Source organism: Ictalurus furcatus, chromosome 9 (genome assembly GCF_023375685.1).
Source record: "Ictalurus furcatus strain D&B chromosome 9, Billie_1.0, whole genome shotgun sequence".
In the NCBI taxonomy this organism is placed as follows: domain Eukaryota; kingdom Metazoa; phylum Chordata; class Actinopteri; order Siluriformes; family Ictaluridae; genus Ictalurus; species Ictalurus furcatus.
Genome location: NC_071263.1, coordinates 14,711,732 through 14,732,633, shown reverse-complemented (window position 1 = coordinate 14,732,633; position 20,902 = coordinate 14,711,732). Strand labels below are relative to the sequence as shown.

Genomic DNA, 20,902 nt, shown 5'->3' with positions numbered 1-20,902 from the left:
TTAAGAATACAAAACCTTTGAGGTGTTCCGTTTCTGCAGTTTAAACTATACGTATATGTCCGTGTTCTTGGCTAGTTATCTATGCCTTTGGCTGGTGTACACAACCCACCTGACTCTCAGCACAGTGAAGGAGCCATCCTTCATACCCAGCGCTAGGTGGATGCCATCAGTGCTCACTGCTGCACAGCGGATGGGCTCCTCCATGTTACAACGTGCTATCAAAGCATGGTCTATCAGGCTCCATATCCTACACAATATTGGAAAAGTCAAAACACAACATGTCAAAGATGTACTGCTCTTTAAAGAGTCTGCAGTTTTGTATATGCTTTTTTTAAAATTTGAGGACAAAGACGACTTTTGTACCGGACAGATCGGTCATCGCTGCCAGTCACGGCCAGGGGTTTGGTGGGGTGCACTGCCAGGGCCCAGAGCTCGCCTTCACAATGACCCTGCATGATGAGGAAAGGCTTGGTGCGATCATGCACCACCACCTCGAAAATTTCACTGTCCTGAGTGCCCACCAAGATGTGATCCCCTCTCCAGCACACACTGCGCACTGACAGCCCTAAAAGCATATAATTAGCAATGGGTATTCTTTTAAATCATACACTTAGCGACTTCAATAAATCTGTGAGACAGCGAACACTGACGGATGTTGAAATGAATCGAGGACATTGGGAGAGCAGACAAGGAGGGTATTAGGACTTTGCTTATGAATGTAGACATCTAAAGAGCTGCAGAGACGCTGGTACTAGGCATAACACGGTTGAATTCAAAGTGGGGTTGTTTGAACATGGTAACCTCGTCAAGGTAACCCACCTCTAGAATTTTCAGCTCTAGCTACTGACGAGTCAAAGCAAATTGAGTAAAAGAGCAAAAGAAGAAAGAGAGTCCATTAGCAATTAAACACTGCATCATAATGATTCTAGTTAGATGATTAATGCTTTATCAAAATCTTTATTATAATATTTAAAGCTTTATGTAATGATCCCAGTACCAAAAGGTACAGCATATAGTTGGAAGGCAGAAGGAACTAATAGACTGTTTATTACCTTTATATCCCTGGTCTGTTTCCCTGAGGTCAATGACAGTGATAGGTTTGAAGCTCAGGTCCCACAGTCTGATGCAGCCGTCCCTGCCACCTGTGGCAAAGCCCTCTTCACATGCATTCATGCTGAAAATCCCTGACTGCAAAACCACACACATACAGCTGTGAGTAGAGAGAGAGAGAGACTGAAGACAGCAAAACCATCAATGTATCCTCATGCAAAAAAAAAAAAAGCATTCTTTAAGGTCAAACTTAACTCTACACTGCTTGAGCTGTAAACCGTTTCAGTATCATATTAATCTTAATCAGATTAATCAAAAGTAGTGAGTACATTACCAGACAACGATTTGGAAACACCCATTAAAGTGTTTTTACAATGTTCTACTAATTTAAAATATTTGTGAAGACTTCAGCCGTGTTAAATAGCACACTTTTTATATAAGTACTCGCTTAAAGTGACAGTAAGAGCTAAAAAAATTTTGCATAAAATGCAATATCTTCATATATGATAATCTTATTCCAGAGGTTGGTTTGCTCCATATATAAGCTGAAACCTTATTATTTCGCTGTGCAGTTTCGCTCTGCAGTTAACTAATGGTTAACGCATTTGGAAAAACTGCCTTTTTTTTCTTTCCCTTCTTAAATACAGGGTGTGCAAAAAGTCTGCATACATAGGGGAAATTAACACTTTATAGCAAAATGTCTTCGAAAATTTTTCATTCTTAGTTTATATTCTATATTTTTTCAGACAGCCTTTAAAAATGCCTTTCACAAAATAAGAACATATTGAAATCCTTCACATGGCTGGGTTGAAGGTTGTGGTGGACATGCAATTACATGCATAACACCAGATATGTTAACACGAGTTCATCGTGAGTGGGAGAGGCGACTCTCTGTGTGTTTACAAAGAAATGGCACTCGTGTAGATGATGTTTTGTAAATAAAGTTACATTTTGCTAAAAAGTGTTAATTTCTCCTATGCATGGAGACTTTTGGGACACCCTGTAGTATGGTTCAGTCATGCAGGTCGCAGGTAGGTAATGCAGTGGCACACCGCGTACCCCATGCGCCCCCTGTATGGTCCGTATCAAGTTGAGTCCCTTCCAGACGTAGATGTCCCCGTTCAAGGCACCGGAGTATGTGACCTCATCCCTGGCACACGCCACACAGAGGATAGTCTGCAGCTCGCCTGTCCTCCCGAACACGCCACGTTTAGGGGTCAGAGCATTCCCGCACAAACTCCAGAACTGAGGAGGAGAAAGAAAAGCAAAGGAAGGACTTAACAGATTAAATACATATTAAAGGTAATCTTGTATATTATAACTGACTTACATTATATAGATATATTATATATTACAGTATATAGATGTGTTCTTTGTGCATCTTTCGACACACACTATTTAAAAATTCTTAAATAATAGGTCCTAGAGACAGAGAGAGAGAGAGAGAGAGAGAGAGAGAGAGACTGCAGAGCTCCATGTCTCACACACACCTGTCTGAAAGAGCATTATGAGAGCCACAAGGTCACCTGTGTGTGTGTGTGTGTGTGTGTGTGTGTGTGTGTGTGTGAGTGTGACCTCATCCTGACAAATAAAGAAGCAGTGTGACTGAACTGAGCAAGGACAGGAATATATATTCATCCTCATACTGTAAATTCATCAACCATTTAGCATTCAGTTCCATGAGTGCACATTGTATACAGTTTCAAACTATGCATTTAATCTTTTAATCAGTAATGTGTGCTCATGGAGACACCCACACATGGCAGTGTTTTCAATGTCAATAAGCTTCTGAGTTCAGCTTAGTCTATACTGGAGTACTAATGCATTCCAATATGAAGGTCTTAAGAATCATAAAGACATAGCAAGGCTAGGTGTTGCTTTTTTCTCCACACTGAGCGATCCTGCCTTATTGAGTGGGCATTCAGGATGCCGCCAGGCAAGGCCAAACCATTCAAGGCCAAACAGCTACAAAGTACAAAAGGCGAAGACAAAAGAGGAAGAAAGCGAGAGCTTGGCTCACTGAGGAACGTGTCAGAAACTGACTGCATTCTGCCAGCACAGCAACAAGCAGCACTGAATCACAGAGCTTAGGTTTGCAAGTCTGTTCTTTGGAAAAGCTTTTAATGTAATCAAAATGAGTCAGTGCTATTTATCTGCCAAACCACTTCACAAACACACAAACACCACCACACTACCACCATCACATCTCCTGAACGTCCACACTGTGCTTACAGGACGTCCAGCTTCTTCATGTTCTACTCTTTACGCAGTGATATAGGTTTAATCCAGGGACTTTCAGGAGTACGCTTGTAACAAATGCATAATGGCGCACAATCCCCCTGTGTGTTAACTCTTGTGAAACAAAAATGATTTTTGAAATAAAGTGTGGGTAGCACAGCAGGCATCACTGCCTCCTGATAGCTCCAGGGTCCCCAGTTTAATCCTGAGCTCAGCTTACTGTCTGTCTAGAGTTTCACATATTCTCCCCATGCTTGTGTGGGTTTCCTCCATGTCCTCCGGTTTCCTCCCACGAGTGGCTACGATCAAATTGACCCTCGGTGTGAATGAGTGTCCTACGATGGAGTGCCATCATATCCAGGCAGTTACTTAAGATGGCTGGCTCAATCCATAAAACATGTTGATCTTTATTATTCGTCAACCTTTTAGGCGACGTTTGAATTTCGCATTCGAATAGAGCTGTAAGTGTTGTGTCAGCCTTAACGGTCAAAGTCAGAGAAAAAGAAAACGGTTCCCTCTTGCCTTTTAAGAAATTATGCACCTAGTGTCATCTAAATTACAATAAACAGTGCAGTACATGGGAAAAGATGTAAATCAGAACAGTGACTCCTTGGAATATGTAGAAATACATAGATCTAATAGTGATCGTATTTTCTATTCTACAGCTGATTATGTAATTGAATTGTACAGCAGAACAATGGGGTGAAGATGTGACTGAGCTTTAGAAGGCTGTATTACAGGATGTAGTAGTGCAGGCTCTCCTCCAGCAGCTCAGTGAAGCTTAACAAACCACTAAGCTAAGAGCAAACACACACACACACACACACACAACCTCCCTTCATGACATTAACACAAGCAAAACCAGGGCCCTCTTCTAACACTGAATAAATCAAGCCCTGACTTCAGCTGTTCTGGTAGTAATTATAAGATGGCAGAAAATCCTGTATCCCAAAGCCACCATGCTTCCCTGTGGCTGCCTCGCAGAGAGAAAGATAGAGAGAGAAGGAGATTACTTCAGGCTAAATCTCCTGCATGCACTGAGTGCTGTAATCACTGACTGAGCACTGGGCCTGGGAGCAGATGTCACATGGTCCAGGAGGGAAAGGCTCAGGAGCAACTGCTACACTGCACTGTCATGGGAGAGGTGGATGAGTGAGAGAGAGAGAGAGAAAGAGAGAGAGAGAGAGCACGAGAGAGATGAATTAAGAGGACAGTGTCTTAGAGCCATGGCTGCTTGGGCATATGGATTAGCTGGAAGGAAAAGAGAAGCTTTTGTTAAAAGTAAGAGGTTTTGCTCATTAAATTCCATCTATCCAGCCATTTTCCATACTGCTTATCCTACACAGGATCACGGGGGGCCTGGAGCCAATCCCAGGGAACTCAAGGGGCAAGACAAGGTGCACCCTGGACAGGGTGCCAATCCATCGCAGGGCACAATCACACACACATTCACACACTACAGACAATTTGGAAATGGCGATCAACACAACGCATGTCTTTGGACTGGGGGAGGAAACCGGAGTACCCGGAGGAAACCCCTGAAGCACGGGAAAAACATGCAAACTCCACGAACACAGGGCGTAAGTGGGAACCCCCAACCCCAGAGGTGCGAGGCAAACGAGCTAACCACTAAGCCACCCTGCCCGCGTTCTTTTACTTAACATTTAGTAACTGTGATAATCACACTGATGTGTGCAATAATGTTTTAATTCTTATAACACTTATACCACAACTGATTTATATCCTCACAATCATGTAGACTTGTACTGTCTGCGAAACCGCACACTACAGTATAAAATGGCATGTCAGTCTTGTTGATATGATAATATAATATCAATATCGTGATGTCACAATATGCTTTTCTGAGATGTCGTCAATATGATGTCTTTTTATGTTTTGTAAAATGTAAAAATGTTTTTTTTTTTTTAAAGATTTCTAATATTTTTCTCCATTTCAATGTTCAATATTTATATATATATTTACTTATTGTGATACATACTGTGTTATCACAGAAATGCCTTTGAGAATCGCAGAGGGCTGTTTGGAACAAAGCACTGAATTCTTATTGAACGTGTACGACTTGACACTCACAGCCATGAGATTAACGCATGTAGTGCAGCACAACCAGTGCGAGTACCTCGCCACAGTAGTATTCTACCAGAGAGAAGGAAATTCCAAAATCATTCAGCGGCCTTAAAGAAGCTAAAAAGGCATCCAGCACTTAGCACAGATCCTTTCATTAGCATACCAGCATAAGCTGAATCAGCAAAGTACTTCAACGTTTTCCCAATCCCCCTATTATTCAGTAGCGCTGCTCCAGTTAAAAACAGACTTTCATCTAAAGAGCTAGATTCTAACTCAACATACAAAAACTCTCAAACAGAACCTGGTAGTACATCCTACTCTTCGACACTCCAGCTAATTATCAGGCTGTGTTATACCAGGAAAATCACCATGCCGAGCTGGACTCTAGCCCTGTCTCTCCACCCACAAGCACAACTCCAGCTTTGTGCTTTTACACAGTGGGTGCAGGGTTTCAAAATAAATACTAGCTACATGATTTTGTAACATCTGGTGGAAATGAATGTACTGTTTTTCCAATCAATCTCTATCAAGGTTTTAATTCAGTAACATTACTGGACGACCTACGATCCCTTTCAATGTATTTTCATTCATTTTGATTAGCTTCTTACTGTTAGCTTATGTTGTTAATCTACTATCAACTCGAATAAGAAAGCACGTTGTCAAACGTTTCAGTCAAGAGATTTTTTATGCTATTTTCTTCTGACTGGCTTGATTATGAAGAGACATCAGCAAGGACAGGACATGCAATGCAACATACACTCACCATCCACTTTATTAGGAACACCTGAACACCTGCACATGCATGCAGTTATCTAATCAGCTAACCGTGTGGCAGCGCTGCAATGCATAAAATCATGCACATACAAGTCAAGCGCTTCAAGTAATGTTCATCAGAATGAAGAAAAGCGTGATCACTGAGACTTTGATCGTGGCATGGCTGTTGTATCAGAAGGGCTGGTTTGAGTATTTCAGAAACCGCTGATCTAAGAATTTCACATACAACATCTCTAGAGTTTACACAGAATGGTGTGAAAAACACAAAAAAACACTGAGTGAGCGACAGTTCTGTGCGTGGAAACGCCTTGTTGATAAGAGAGGTCAGAGGACAATGGCCAGATTGATTTGAGCTACCAGGAAGGATATGTAACTCAAATAATCACTATTTACAACCGTGATGAGCAGAAAAGCATCTCAGCATGCACAAAACATCGAACCTTGAGGTTGAAGGACACCACATTGGGTTCCACTCCTGTCAGCCAAGAACAGGTATCTGAGGCCGCAGTGGGCACGGGGTCAGTTTAGAAAAAAAAATTAGTCTTTTTTCCAGTCCAGTTTCTGGTACCAACATCAATGCCATGGTCAAAGTCACAACTTTTTCTTCATTCTGATGTTTGATGTGAACATTACTGGATGCTCTTGACCTGCATCTGCATGATAATTAGCACTCCGCTGCTGCCACATGACTGGCTGTTTAGACAACTGCATGAATGTGCAGTTGTACAGGTGTTCCTAATAAAGCAGACGTTGAGTGTATTTCACAACACAAAATAATTATGATACTAATTATCAGTACCTTAATATGCTTGACTCCACAGCTCACCAACTTGCTCTGCTGATACAGGTCCCATGATATGTCAAATATCTTTTTAAAAGAAAAATAAACAATCAGGGGAGTGGATCATTATTACAGATTTAAAAGGGTTATTTTTACTGAACACATTACGACATGGGAGTCTTTGCATCCATCACTATAGAATAAACCATGCAGACTAATATGATAGTAACAGGAAACATTCTGTGCTTTTGGGTATGCATGTATAGGAAATGGGGTACGATATTGACTAGAAATACAATTAGCTGCCCTGTTCGTTTAAAATATGCCATCAGAAAGCAATTTCCTAAGTGCATCTTGGACCCAAACACTTAATCAGTGCTAACTTATTTATGGCTGTCTGAGTTGAGACTGTTACTTATGAGAAATCATTGATGGGATTCATGTAATGAGAGGATGAGACATTACTCTGTCCATTTTTAATATCTTATGTACTGTGTGTGTGTGTGTGTGTGTGTGTGTGTGTGTGTGTGTGTTTGTGTGTGTGTGTTCTTACCCTGTCTGTATGACCGGGAGCAGCTGCCAACACTTTTCCTTTCCTCCAGTCCCATATACAAATTGTGTTCTTGGAGTCAAGACCAACAGACACCAAACACTACAGAAGACATCATCAATATAAATTTATTTAGTGTTGTATCTTTCAAAAACAACTAAATCAGCTGTATAATGGCACCCTGGACCATTCAGTGATTATCTGGGTTGTGAACAGATGCAGGTTCTGGGGGCCCTGAGTAGTCAACACACTACATTAGGAGCTAGGGGGATGTAAACTTTTAAACAGGATAATTAATGGAAATTGTTATTATTAACATTTTGCAGATTCTGCAAGGCGAATGTAAACTTATGACCTTAACCATTTCTCCATTCCAAATATGTCTTCAAATGCTATAGGTTAACTTGCCCAGGTACTAGAGCTGCACCAGGGCTGGTTTTGGTTTAACAGCTTCATTTTCAAAGTGGATGCTGTGAATGGCTGATGTATTGGCACTTTCGTACTGCAATCGCCTAGCCTCTGAGCAAAAATAACGAGATAGGGATAGCTGCAGGTTGGAGAAAATGGGTGTGTTCAAATGTAGGGGCGTGTCTAAAGGTTTCTCATTGGTGAAAGGAGCTTCTTGCTTGGAACTGCTTTGGCCAATCAGGTTTAACCCTATAAGATATGTCATTTGCTTCAAACTGCAATGTTTTTTGATCAACGCTTCCAGTATTTCCAATACTTTATTACTTATCAGACAAAACTTTCATGTTTTTAGTTTGCATGCACTTGCAGTACAACTGTACATCCTGGTTGTATTACAAGTTAAACAGTAAAAATTGCCACTTCTATGACAGATATGCTTTTGCAGTCATGTGCAGTCAATACAACGGTAATAGACAAGAAAGCAAATTTCGAACTTATGAACTTAACAGTCTTCTTTTAAGAGATATTAGTATCCTTCAAATAATAATTGTAATTTGTTTTTGATTACTTATGATACTCATCAACGGTGCGCAGAATTAACTGCTGGTACACCAAGACCAAAACAAACGTGCACTGGTGATGATGTCGGGAACCCGCGGCCATGCTGTCTCAGTTGACAGAAAGAAGTTCTGAAGATACATTTATATTTCATATTTTTATTGTCATTATCGCTATTCTTACAGTCAAAGAAGGAAAATAAGCTTAGGGATAGTGACTACAAGGTACACACCACCCTTTGTCTACATCGGACTTGTCACTTCCTGTTAATAAACCTGTTGGCCAACAGCGTTTAAGCTTACGGCCCGCCTTTCAGTGGAACAGGCAGCTTTCGCGACCAACTGAAAAGACATTTAGACATGCCCATACCTTTCGACACACCCATTACTCCGACCCGCAGCGACCCAGACTTGAAAATAACTGCTCTTTAAGACACAACTTTATTCCTATCATTCCTAAATCAAATTGAATTAAGAAATACATCAAGAACAGATACTAATCTACCTTATATAATGCTCCCAAAAAGGCCTAGCAGGCGATTGTTTGCTTCTGTTATAAAAAGTGTATAAAAACTTGGGCTGTCAATCTTTTTTTTTTTTAATCAAATAAATTATATGATGTGCCAATTAATTAATCGAATTAATTGCAATTAATCACACACCAATTTTGGCTCAGTAATTACCCCCAAAAGACAATCTAAAGTCATTATTGTGTTAGATGAGAAAAGCATTGAATAGACATTACAAAAATCAGCTTTAGAAAGTAATATATTATTTTATTTGATTCAGGATATAATTTATTACACATAAACATTTAGGTTGTAACAGAGGACAAAATTTGAAATGCTTCCCTCAACCCCCTTCCACCATTTTAACGGGCCTACAGTCCACCTCAAACTACAGTCCAAAGCAGCCATGCATTATTATTCTTTTTCTTTCTTGTTTTCTCGTGATCGCGACTTAATTTTCGTATTATCTTGACATAACAAAAAAGCTGTTTTCTCACTGCGTCATTTTATCAAGAGAAAATCTAGCGCTTTGTGAATGGGACTGGTGTTGCATGCACATTGGCATCATAAATGTAATAATTGGCCACTGTAGAGATGTTTTGTAGAGAGACTTTATCTCCACATTAAGAGGGAGGGGTGACAGACGTTAATGTGAAAGTTGTCAATCACTGACAGACATAGAGCTATTTTAGCTTGAGTGAGCTATTTCAGCTTCATCCATGATGCTGAGGGATTGTGCTAAGCTTTTGCTGCCTCCAGAACAATAAAAACTTGTTGTTATGTTGAATACACATAGGAATTAAAAGTCATGATCATGAGAAAACAACTTTGTTATGTCGAGATCACGAGAAAAAAAGTTATAATGCACCACCGCTTAGGGCTGCTGAAGCAATCCGTTTAGCTATCGCAATTGTTCATTTTTCCGATGTGTACTTACTAATTCTTTGCTGACTGCTCTCGGTCAGTGTGGTTTGGCAGAGCGTGTTGACTGTAGCAGCCGGGGTTGTGCTAACCATAAAAAACCATCAAAGCTCGCTTAAACATGCTTTGAATTCTGGTGGTATTTCAGGCTAGAACTGCTTTGATGGTATGAATATACTTTATTGCAGATAGTGCAAAAGACTTTGGTTTTATCGGTTCTTCCATCTGGATGTGTTTTGAATTTTAAATTTCCCTTCAGAGGGCCAAGCAGAGTTTGGTCCTCGCCTTGCATCATGCTCGTCACTAAGCAACTACATGCAATGTAAGATGACATACAGTTTTGGGGCCGAAATGTGTTAATCGTTTGAACGCGTTATGTTTTCCATAATTAATCTCACTAAATTAACCCATTAAATTCGACAGCACTATTAAAAACACATTTTTCATTTTTACATTGTAGGATGTATGCAGTATTTCCAAACACCTTTTTCTTCAGAGGGACATTTCAGCGCTCCATCTCTGTCCCATCAGCCTGATATCCTTATTCCAAACTCAGACATAGGGCTGACGTTACGTAAACCATTATGCCGAGAGCTCTGTCCTCTGAGAGCGGCTCAGTGTTGAATTGGTACAAAAGAAAGGTGCTTTCAATAAACCATTTCATGTTATCCTTTGATAGATTTATGAAGAAGAGATTGGCTAGAGGCACTCTGAGTTTCAAAGAAAGCATCTTGAGATCTCTTCCCTTCCATCTGTCTAGGCAAAAAAAAGGTGAGAATAATTTCCTCTTCCTGCACTCCACACACGCCACCTCGCTAACATTGCTCTGCTGGCATCGACCAGCCTCCTGGGGCTGGAGGGAGGATTCTCTTCTATAAAACCTCAGCCTGCCATGAAATATTGATGCTATACAGTACCCTCCATGAATATTGGCACCCTTGATAAATATGAGCAAAAGAAGGCTGTGAAAAATTGTCTTTATTGTTTAACCTTTTGATCTTTTGTTTAAAAAAAAATTCACAAAAATACTCTTATATACAAAACACAGGTTTATAAAAAAAGAAATCTTGGTTAAATATAGGTGTTTTTTGTGTCAATGATTGGCACCCTTTTAGTGAATACTTTGTGTTACTACCCTTTGCCACGATAACAGCTCTGAGTCTTCTCCTATAATGCCTGATGAGGTTGGAGAATACATGGCAAGGGATCTGAGACCATTCCTCCATACAGAATCTATACAGATCCTTCACATTTTGAGGTCCATGCTGGTGGACTCTCCTCTTCAGTTCACCCCACAGGTTTTCTATGGGTTTCAAGTCAGGGGACTGGGATGGCCATGGCAGGACCTTGATTTTGTGGTCAGTAAACCATTTTTGTGTTGATTTTGATGTATGTTTTGGATCATTGTCCTGCTGGAAGATCCAACCACGGCCCATTTTAAGCTTTATGGCAGAGGCAGTCAGGTTTTCATTAATATCTGTTGATCTTTGATAGAGCCCATGATGCCATGTATCCTAACAAAATGTCCAGGTCCTCTGGCGGAAAAACAGCCCCAAAACATTAAAGAGCCACCACCATATTTAACCGTGGGCATGGGGTACTTTTCCATATGACTCCCTCTCTGTGTGCACCAAAACCATCTCTGCTGTTTATTGAAAAAAGCTCTATTTTGGTTTCATCTGACTGTAGAATCCGATCCCATTTGAAGTTCCAGTAGTGTCTGATAAACTGAAGAGTAGAGGCTTTTTTCTGCAAACTCTTCCCAACAACTTGTGGTAATGTAGGTGACTTCAGATTGTAGTTTTGGAGACTTTCTGACCCCAAGACTCAACTAACTTCTGCAATTCTCCAGCTGTTATCCTTGGATACTTTTTGGCCACTCGAACCATCCTCTTCACAGTGCGTTGACACACGTCCTCTTCCAGATTGATTCATAACATTTCCATTTGACTGGAACTTCTTCATTATTGCCCTGATGGTGGAAATGGGCATTTTCAATGCTTGTGATATTTTCTTATAGCCACTTCCCATTTTGTGAAGCTCAACAACCTTTTGCCGCACATCACAGCTATATGCCTTGATCTTACCCATTGTGATGAATGACTAAGGGAATTTGGCCTATGTGTTACCTCATATTTATACCCCTGTGAAACAGGAAGTCATGGTTGAACAAGTTCCTGTTCCTAGTCACCCAGGTGTACTAAAAAATTAAAAATATCAGTGGGAATATACTTCAAATATATTTTTCTCATATGAATTTATAGGGGTGGAAATAATTGTTGCACACCTATATTTAAGTTTTTTTTTGATAAACCTGTGTTGTGTTTGCAATTGTTTGACATCAATGAGAGCAGAGTATGTTTTGAACAAAATATCAAAAGGTTGAACAATAAAGACAAATTTTCACAGCCTTCTTTGCTCATATTTACCGCGAGTGCCGATGTTAGTGGAGGGTATTATAAATGTGATTTTTCTCCTGTGAACCATAAGGCAACTACAATAGGATACAATATGTTTTTTATGGATCCCTGTAGTCAGCTGAGCACCGACACCACTCTGCTGCCTTTGTGAGGCAGAACACTTTAGCGCAATTGAATATCCAGCTCATAACTCTCTTTTGTTGTGCGATAGGGCAGGATTCGATATCAGAATGGCATTTTATTGAACTCAGTTCTATTAAATGGGGATGCAGACAGAGGTGTGCTGTATTCAATGAGGAAAATAATGGTAATCTGAGATACTTGTATTTGCTTTTGTTGTCGGTGTGACTGTAAAACACAGCTTGCCTCTGTGGATATGGTTATACAGTCAGTGATATAAAAACTGCAAGAGCAACCAAACAAGCACTTGCTTGGAGCCAGACAGTCATCTGCTCTTATGCAAAAAATATACAGAATATGTATGTATTGATATTTCACTCTCTTTACTCTAACCTTTAGCATGTATGCTCAGGAATTAGTGTTGCTCTGCTGTCTGTATCAGACTGTCTGGGAACGGTTGAGTCTGACTCATAAATCTCTAAACTTCATCACACCCTCATTCTCTCTCCTCTCTCTCACTCTTGCATGCTCTCGCTGTCAGTCAGCCAGCCTGTCAGAGTCACACCAGTCAAGTGCTCACAGATGTGACACTTGAGAGTGCTGTGTGATTAGCCTGACAGCCATTTCCCACTGATATTGAGCGTATAACTTTGGAGAGCACTATATACATCCTAATCACATGAATGCGAGTCTCATTACTTTATAGCACTCTTATCTTGATTGCGTGATGAAAGACTATTTTTGAAACTTGAGTTAAAAAAAAAGACGGCTATATAATGACACTTTCCTCTGTGGCTTGGCACTCACATCACAAAACCACAGTGGTTACCTGTCCGTCGAGGTCGAAGGCAAGACAGGCAACACCGTGTGTGTGCACGTCCTTCAGGATGGACACGGTCTGGACGGTGTAGGAGTCCCACACACAGATATATGGCTCCTTTCCCACCTGTCCCGTGGCCACTAACACACGCTCTGGGTGCAGAGCTAAACTGTGCACAGACAGAAGACAGGAGGAAAACAGAACAATGTGACTCTCCACCATTTTTAGACACTATAGGCAGTTTGCTCATATTTACTCAGTCCCTTGCATTCACTGATTCCATTTTTACGTGAGACATACACATAAGTTATGCAATAAATAGTTACTGGTTTTGTAATAGTTAGTATAAAATCAAGACACAACAAGGAGAAAGGAGCTGTTGCTGATTATCCCTTCCCACCATCTGATGTGAAAGGGAGATGAATAAGGCTTTATCTGAAGGAAAGATGATCAGGCTCTGTGTAACGTTCGAGACAAGGACCATTTGAACAGTCAAATAGCACAAAACGCCTAATAATCATGAAACAGAGCAGCTGGTTACCATCATTTGTAGTACATTTTCTATTTAGGGTTCAAGCATCAAGGGTGAGAAGGACCCCTCTTGTTTTTGTCTGTTTATTAATGTTGGCTTTTTTGAGGTGCTTGGTATGCATGAAAACTCACAAAACTCGGAAAGATTAGAAATGGTGGTCATCAGGTCCTGATGAAAGCTTGGATCCAGGAGTGGCCCAGGGGCTCAATAACACCCCATTTGTCTTATTTATGGGCATCCAGTTTCACCAACATTCACAAAAAAAAGACAGACAATTTTTTTTCACACCTATCACACCTATTAACTGCACCCAACAGAATGGGTGAGACTTTGATCGTGGCATGGTTGTTGTTACCAGAAGGGCTGGATTGAGTATTTCATAAATTGCTGATCTCCTAAGGATTTCACACACAACAGTCTCTAAAATTTACACAGAATGGTGCGAAAAACAGAAAAACATTGAGTGAGCGACAGTTCTGTGGGTGGAAACTCCATGTTAATAAGAGAGGAAAATGGCCAGACTGGTTCGAGCTGATAGGAAGGATATAGTAACTCAAATAATCATACCATGGTTATAGTCACAGAGATTCCACTTTTTTCCCCATTCTGAACATTAGCTGAAGCTCTTGACTGATATCTGCATGATTTTATGCATTGTGCTGCTGCCACATGATTGGCTGATTGGATAACTGCATAAATGAGCAGGTGGACAGGTGTTCCTAACAAAGTGGACAGTGAGTATATACTGTATACAGTACACGTCTGGCCATTGCAGACTAGACCACCACTTAGGATCATTTAGCCAGTAACAGGACGCCAAACCATAAGGATCTTTAGTTACACCTTTGTTAGTTTAGCCGAACAGTACTCCCTGTCACTTACTGTTAATCCATAATAATATGTGGATAACATTTTAGCTAATGTCAGTCCAATCCTAAATAAAATTCTTGATAGAATTTTATTCTTCAGTCAGATTAAAAAAGTACCGTCAGGTTGCTAGGCTACTCGCATCTTTATGCAACCAGGTTGCGCACATATCTCTTTTTGTTCACAACCACTGAAGGGGACTATAATGTGGAGGCTTAGTGTCTATCCTAGTGTCTTTCCCAAAGCTGCTTGCTTTCTCAATCCAACGCCCAGGCTTCTCTTTAAAAGATGCGATGAGGGTTTATTACTATTATTATTAGTAGTAGTAGTGGTAGTAGTAGTAGTAGTAATAATAATAATAATAATAATAATAATATATTATAATAAGGCACAAATTTGAAGGTGTCGTACACATATGATACGACACAAGCTTACTTAAAAAGTAAGACAACAGTGCAGCCAGCCAGCAACACACCAGCTCTGTATGGATCCCTTGCCCTTGTTAGACTCTATTTCTATTCAGTAAGTGTGTTTTCTTAAGGGCTTCTGCTCCTGCAATCTTAGATGAGGCTTTCTGAGCATGTCAGGCTAAAGTTATTCAGCAGTGAAAAGAAGCAGAACGGTAATCAATGGGTCAGACTATTGCAGAGCTGCAATAGGTTTCTGTCTAGTCTCTCACCTTCTTTCCTCCTTGGTCACCCAGCCACAAGCTTAACCACTGTGAAGATCTGTGGAACCATTTTGTGTCAAATTATCCTGCATATCACCTGGCAGTCACTAGTCTTCATCCTACTCTCAGTGAAACACTTAATCTGGAACTAAAAATAGAGCAAAGGCATTGTGCTTTCTGGGGCACTGGCACAACTTTTCACATTTATTTCTCTTGCCTCCTTTTTTGTGTAAAACATAAGCAGTTATTTGCTATGGCTTGCAAGGTAAGTCTGAGAATATATGCAAAGATGCATGGGTATAGTACGGTATAAAACATAACATTTCTGGCCTCACTTCAGTTGTTTATATGTCCTGCACACAACTACAAGCAAAAGTATTAAATACATTTAGACTGTGTTGTGGATATGAGGGATACGGTGAGGTAAGGATTTTGCATTTCCGTTTGGTTTGGATCATCACTGAATGGATGCGTTCGAGGCCGTATGACACCAAATGTAAGGCTCCTGCTTTCAATTTCACATTTTTACATCAAGTACTGTACACTGCAGATTTGCTGAGTCTGTCTTTGAGCGCTTACAGCCTAAGCTTGCTCCATCCTACACATCCCTGTATGGTGGAGATTAGGAATGAGGATGCTCTCGTGAGCCTAAAGGACTCCTGGTCAATGCAGCTTTAAGAGGAAGATTAACCACAAAGCCCTCATTCTGACTAAGCACAGGGATATATAGAGCAAATCAAAGAGCCTGCCCCCTCCCGCTGTACTTTATGTACTTATATTTAGTGGATTCAGCACACTGTAATGGACACACACACACTTAAATTAATGCAAATCATGATGGATTGCAACTATATCAGCTCTAATGTACGACAAGTGAGTTGATATTTATCCCAATTGCCTAAACATTACAGTTAATCCACATTTTAAAAACATTAACTGTGGAGCACTTTGTGTACTATGCGCCAGTAAAAAGGATACACAATAATGCTTCTCAAAAGCATGGTGAATATATATTACTGCTCTTACACACTAAAGAACAAGTCTGAAATTCAGTTTTGAGGTGAAAGTGTGTATAGGTTTTCGCTTGAGCAGTAGTAGTAGTAGTACTGCAGCGTGCTATTTGAATCTCATGCTATGGTTTTATGGTTTATTCTCTATGTCTACAGAGCTCAAGCCCATGCGGTGTGTACTCTCAGACAAGCAGTCTCATTCTCTGCTGTTTTTGACAGCCTTTAAGATTGCAGTTAAATAACTGGCGTTTAACATCAAAAGATTTGACAAGACCACGTATTTAAAGCGCCAAATGCAAGTTGAATATAAAGCTAATATTAAACATATTACATTTTTCTCTGTGACAAATACAAAATAATAAATAATAATACATTTTTTGCAAAGACCATTCTTTCCATTCTTATTATCTAACGAATTGAGGCACAGTAGTGGATTGATTGATGTGTCAGATGCTTGCTGTTGGCCTGTTGGTCTATTAGCTAATGGGATAGAGGGAAGCCGGAGAGGGTGGATGGGTGAGTGGTGCAGGGCTACACACTAACACACACACACACACACACACACACACACACTGCTGATGAGACAACAGTCACATTATCAAAATAGTCATTACATGCAGCCAGAACTTACGCTACCAATTTCAAAGTACTGTTCTGATCTAACGCAGACAGGAAATGTTTTCTTATACAGTTTTTTGGCTTTAGTTTCTTAAAATCCTTAATTATCTTAACCTTTGTCAGGATCAATCTTGCAATAATAAGTGCATTTTTTGTATAAGGTTATATCACACAGTAAGTCATCACTCCTGTTACTCGGATTAAAAACGTAAATTGTGAATGTTTTTAAGGAGAACAGTCACATTTAGCTATTTGTAATATCAGATAGTGCTCCGCCATGTAAGAGCTTTTAAAAGATCACAATATTTATCAAAAGCTCTTTCAGGCAAAGAAGCCAGGAAATCCATCTGGAGCCAGGAAATCCATCCAAACTGGTGTTTGCAGGTTCAAACTAGATATCTGGCTTAAAATCTTCTCTTTTGAAGTGTTCTGAACACTCTGAAAGGTTTCTTGTAACATTCAGTATAACACAGTGTTTGAGTTGAAACTGGAGTTATTGATTATTGACAGGTTATTGGCATAAGCTCATTCAGAGTCTTTATATAGAATCCCCCAAGTGACAAAAGTCATTAATAAACTATGTAGCCTCTCCTGATTTTAGATAAAGAGGAGGGTGTGTGGACTTGATTCATTTTTTTGTTACGTTATGATGAATGGACTGGGGCACATGGTGGCTTAGTGGTTAGCACGTTCGCCTCACACCTCCACGGGCTGGGGATCGAATCCTGCCAGGGCCATGTGTGTGCGGAGTTTGCATGTTCTCCCCGTGCTGCGGGGGTTTCCTCCCCCAGTCCAAAGACATGCATGGTAGGCTGACTGGTGTGTCCAAAGTGTCCGTAGTGTATGAATGGGTGTGTGAATGTGTATGTGATGCCCTGCGATGGACTGGTACCCTGTCCAGGGTGTACCCTGCCTCGTGCCCGATGCTTCCTGGGATAGGCTCCAGGTTCCCTGTGACCCTGAAAAGGAGTAAGTGGTAGCAGATGGAAGGATGGATGAATAGACTACTTTATTTATTTATTTATTATGCAATCTGCTGACTGTATTGTTCGATATGCAGAGAGATTGAATCAACAACCTCATATCAAATGACACAATACAATATGCTGTATCGTTACACCCCTATTACTCCTACGTACATTTATCATTTAGTGTACCTTTTTATATTTCTGTTTCTCATTTTTGCTATTTCATCAACTCTATCACGTGTTTAGTCGTCACTGTATTTGGGATTTACTCATACAACATTTCCTAATCTCCTGTGTTCCTGTGGTGGGAATCAACTATTAATAATTCACAGTGCTGTATACGGCATGTTCAAGACTGTAGGCTCTGTATCATTTCTATTCATTTGGCTGCCTTCAGTAGCCCCAGATTTAGAACTCACTATCATAAGGCTGAACATTTGTATCGTTATAAAGCACAGAGCTCTGTTACTGCTGTGGGATTACCAGCAACAAGCTCCATACTTCAAATACAAAGACAGATAATCATTCGTGCAAAATTGGGGTGCTGAACAGATTTGGTACAGAGCCTAAAGCCTGAAGCATTACAGTGCATTATTAATCGCTGCTTAGTAATCCTACAGCATTAAAACACAGCATTAGACTTCGTTTAGGTTACAAAATCTGTACTAGCGCTATTGAATATATCCTAGTTCAGAACACATTTGGCTCAACTGGAGGCTCCACAGCTCGAACACACACAGGGTGAAAGCACTGCTTAATTTATTCTGCAAGATTACAAAGCAGAACTTAATAATGCACTGTAATAATTCGTTTATGCTTTAGGTTCTATATTTATTCCATTTGGCTGCATGGTGGCTTAGTGGTTAGCATGTTTGCCTTGTACCTCCAGGGTTGGGATTTCAATTCCCACCTCCACCCTGTGTATGTGGAGTTTGCATCTCCCCATACTTTGCATTTTTTTCTTCCGGGGTACTCCGGTGTCCTCCCCCAGTCCCAAGACATGCATTGTAGGCTGACTGGCATTTCCAATCTGTCTGTAGTGGGTGTGTGAGTGTGTGTGCGAGTGTGCCCGGCGATGAGTTGGCACACCATCCAGGATGGCACAACCATCCCCCGCCTTGTCCCCTGAGTCCCCTAGGATAGGCTCCAGGCTCCCTTGAGACCCTGTGTTGGATAAGCGGTATGGAAAATGGATGGATGTATGAATAACTGTATGAAATAGAACTCATTTCTAGTAATCTCACAGCATTAACAGAACATAAAGTTATAGATTCTTGCATAATAAATAATACAATAAATAATACATACAAAATAACACATAAATACATTGACCCAGCTATATTATCACTGATTGATTCACTCGATTGGTTTTAATAGGGTGGTACAATAATTAAAGCTGTTTCTTGTACACGATGGTTAGCCAATCATGCACCGGACACTTGCTGGGTAAATAAGCTACGCCCCCTCATTATCATATAAGTTGTGAGAGGATTAGAAAATAGATAACTAACATAATGTGCTAGAATTGATAACAGAAAATAATAATAATAATAATAATAATAATAATAATAATAATAATAATAAAATAAAACGGAACAGTAAATGATAAATTGAGGAATAATATTTCATTTATTTCATCAACTGTGACTTTAACAGATCAATATTTATAATCAGTATTCATATTCAGTTATATTTTGACTCATTAGATGACCAATTAATTTAAGGTATATCGTACCTTTGAGCATAATGTAATGTAAACTGGCTTTGCTTTCTGCACATCCATCAACAGCACAAGGCATAAAGCACAAAATGTTATAAAATCATATAACATTTTTAGTTAGTAGATTGTACAGGTGATCACAAAACATTTTTTGAGTAGTGTAGGCTCTTCTCAAATGAACAAATAAAATAATTTTTACCGAAGAAAAAAAAAGTATATCATGCTGGTCCACACTGATTTATAATGGTTACTGATTTATCTAGCTAAAGTGTGTTGGTAAAACTGGTCTTGTTTGCAATCAGCGTGCATTTTACTGGTTACAAAAGAGCCTTTCAGGCTTTTACAATAATTGCTCCGAGAATACTACATCTGAAAATGAGAAGCAACGTGGTTCTGTTTGAAACACAGCTATCCTACACAGTATCAGAGATTAATCTTCCCACGCAGGGATACTCTTTAACCTACACTCCTGGCCTGCTACTGCCTCTTTCAGGCACAGCCGCTTAAAGAGTTTTTATATGTCAGCGTTTGTGTTGTTTGTGAGTATGAGTAGTTTAGTAGGAGTTAAAGTCTGCTGTGATCAGATAAACAGCTTTGAGATAATGAACGAATGAATGTTTGCACAGTATGTAAGGGCTAAGAGCAGCCAAGTAGGACAGAAAGAGAATGGAGAAAGGAGAGTGACAGAAAGAGGGAGGGGGGAGTGAGTAAGAAAATGAGAAAGCGAGAGAGAGAGAGAGAGGGAGGGAGAGGGAGAGAGGATTCCCTTCTGTAGGGATAGACCAGGACAGAGAGAGATCTGTCTCTTAGCATTAACCTCACAGTAATGGGTTCACACATGCATCACTGCATCGTATCAACACACATGCACTCTGCTCCCTGGGCCTGGTCACATGGTCTATACGCACGCACACACGCTCTCTGTCACCTATGTCTCCTTCACGTAATTTGTATGTAAATCCATCCAATTAAGCCTGCCGTAATCGCATACATTACACGGCTGATGTGCATGATGTCTGAAAACAACTATTAGTGTTAACTTGTGTGAAGAGAACATATGAATATGAATATGTACAGCAGTATGTGTGTGCACTTGGTTGTAGTGTATAAACTTCCATTTAAATCTACTGAGGGTTTTTCCTCTGGGAGTGCAGTCACGCACATAGCACAGTGCAAACCGAGAAGGCTGCTGCTCCATCACGCAAAACACATCACGCTGTGTTTTCAAGGACATAAAAAAAAGAAAAACACCCTCAATAAGTTCACCACAGTTCTCTTTCACAT

General features: G+C 40.2%; 1 protein-coding gene across 2 annotated transcripts in view; it reads right to left on the bottom strand.

Annotated features, from left to right (window-relative positions):
- The window catches only part of eml5 (EMAP like 5), a 58,283-nt gene that overhangs the window by 28,973 nt on the left and 8,408 nt on the right, over positions 1 to 20,902 (bottom strand). For both annotated transcript variants that reach the window (XM_053632355.1, XM_053632354.1), the window contains exons 2-8: positions 13,243 to 13,402; positions 7,482 to 7,580; positions 6,947 to 7,015; positions 2,110 to 2,295; positions 1,053 to 1,188; positions 364 to 565; positions 110 to 247 (exon numbers count right to left, since the gene is read on the bottom strand). In XM_053632355.1, coding sequence (XP_053488330.1) covers positions 110 to 247; positions 364 to 565; positions 1,053 to 1,188; positions 2,110 to 2,295; positions 6,947 to 7,015; positions 7,482 to 7,580; positions 13,243 to 13,402 — 990 coding nt within the window. The remainder of the gene's footprint in view (positions 1 to 109; positions 248 to 363; positions 566 to 1,052; positions 1,189 to 2,109; positions 2,296 to 6,946; positions 7,016 to 7,481; positions 7,581 to 13,242; positions 13,403 to 20,902) is intronic.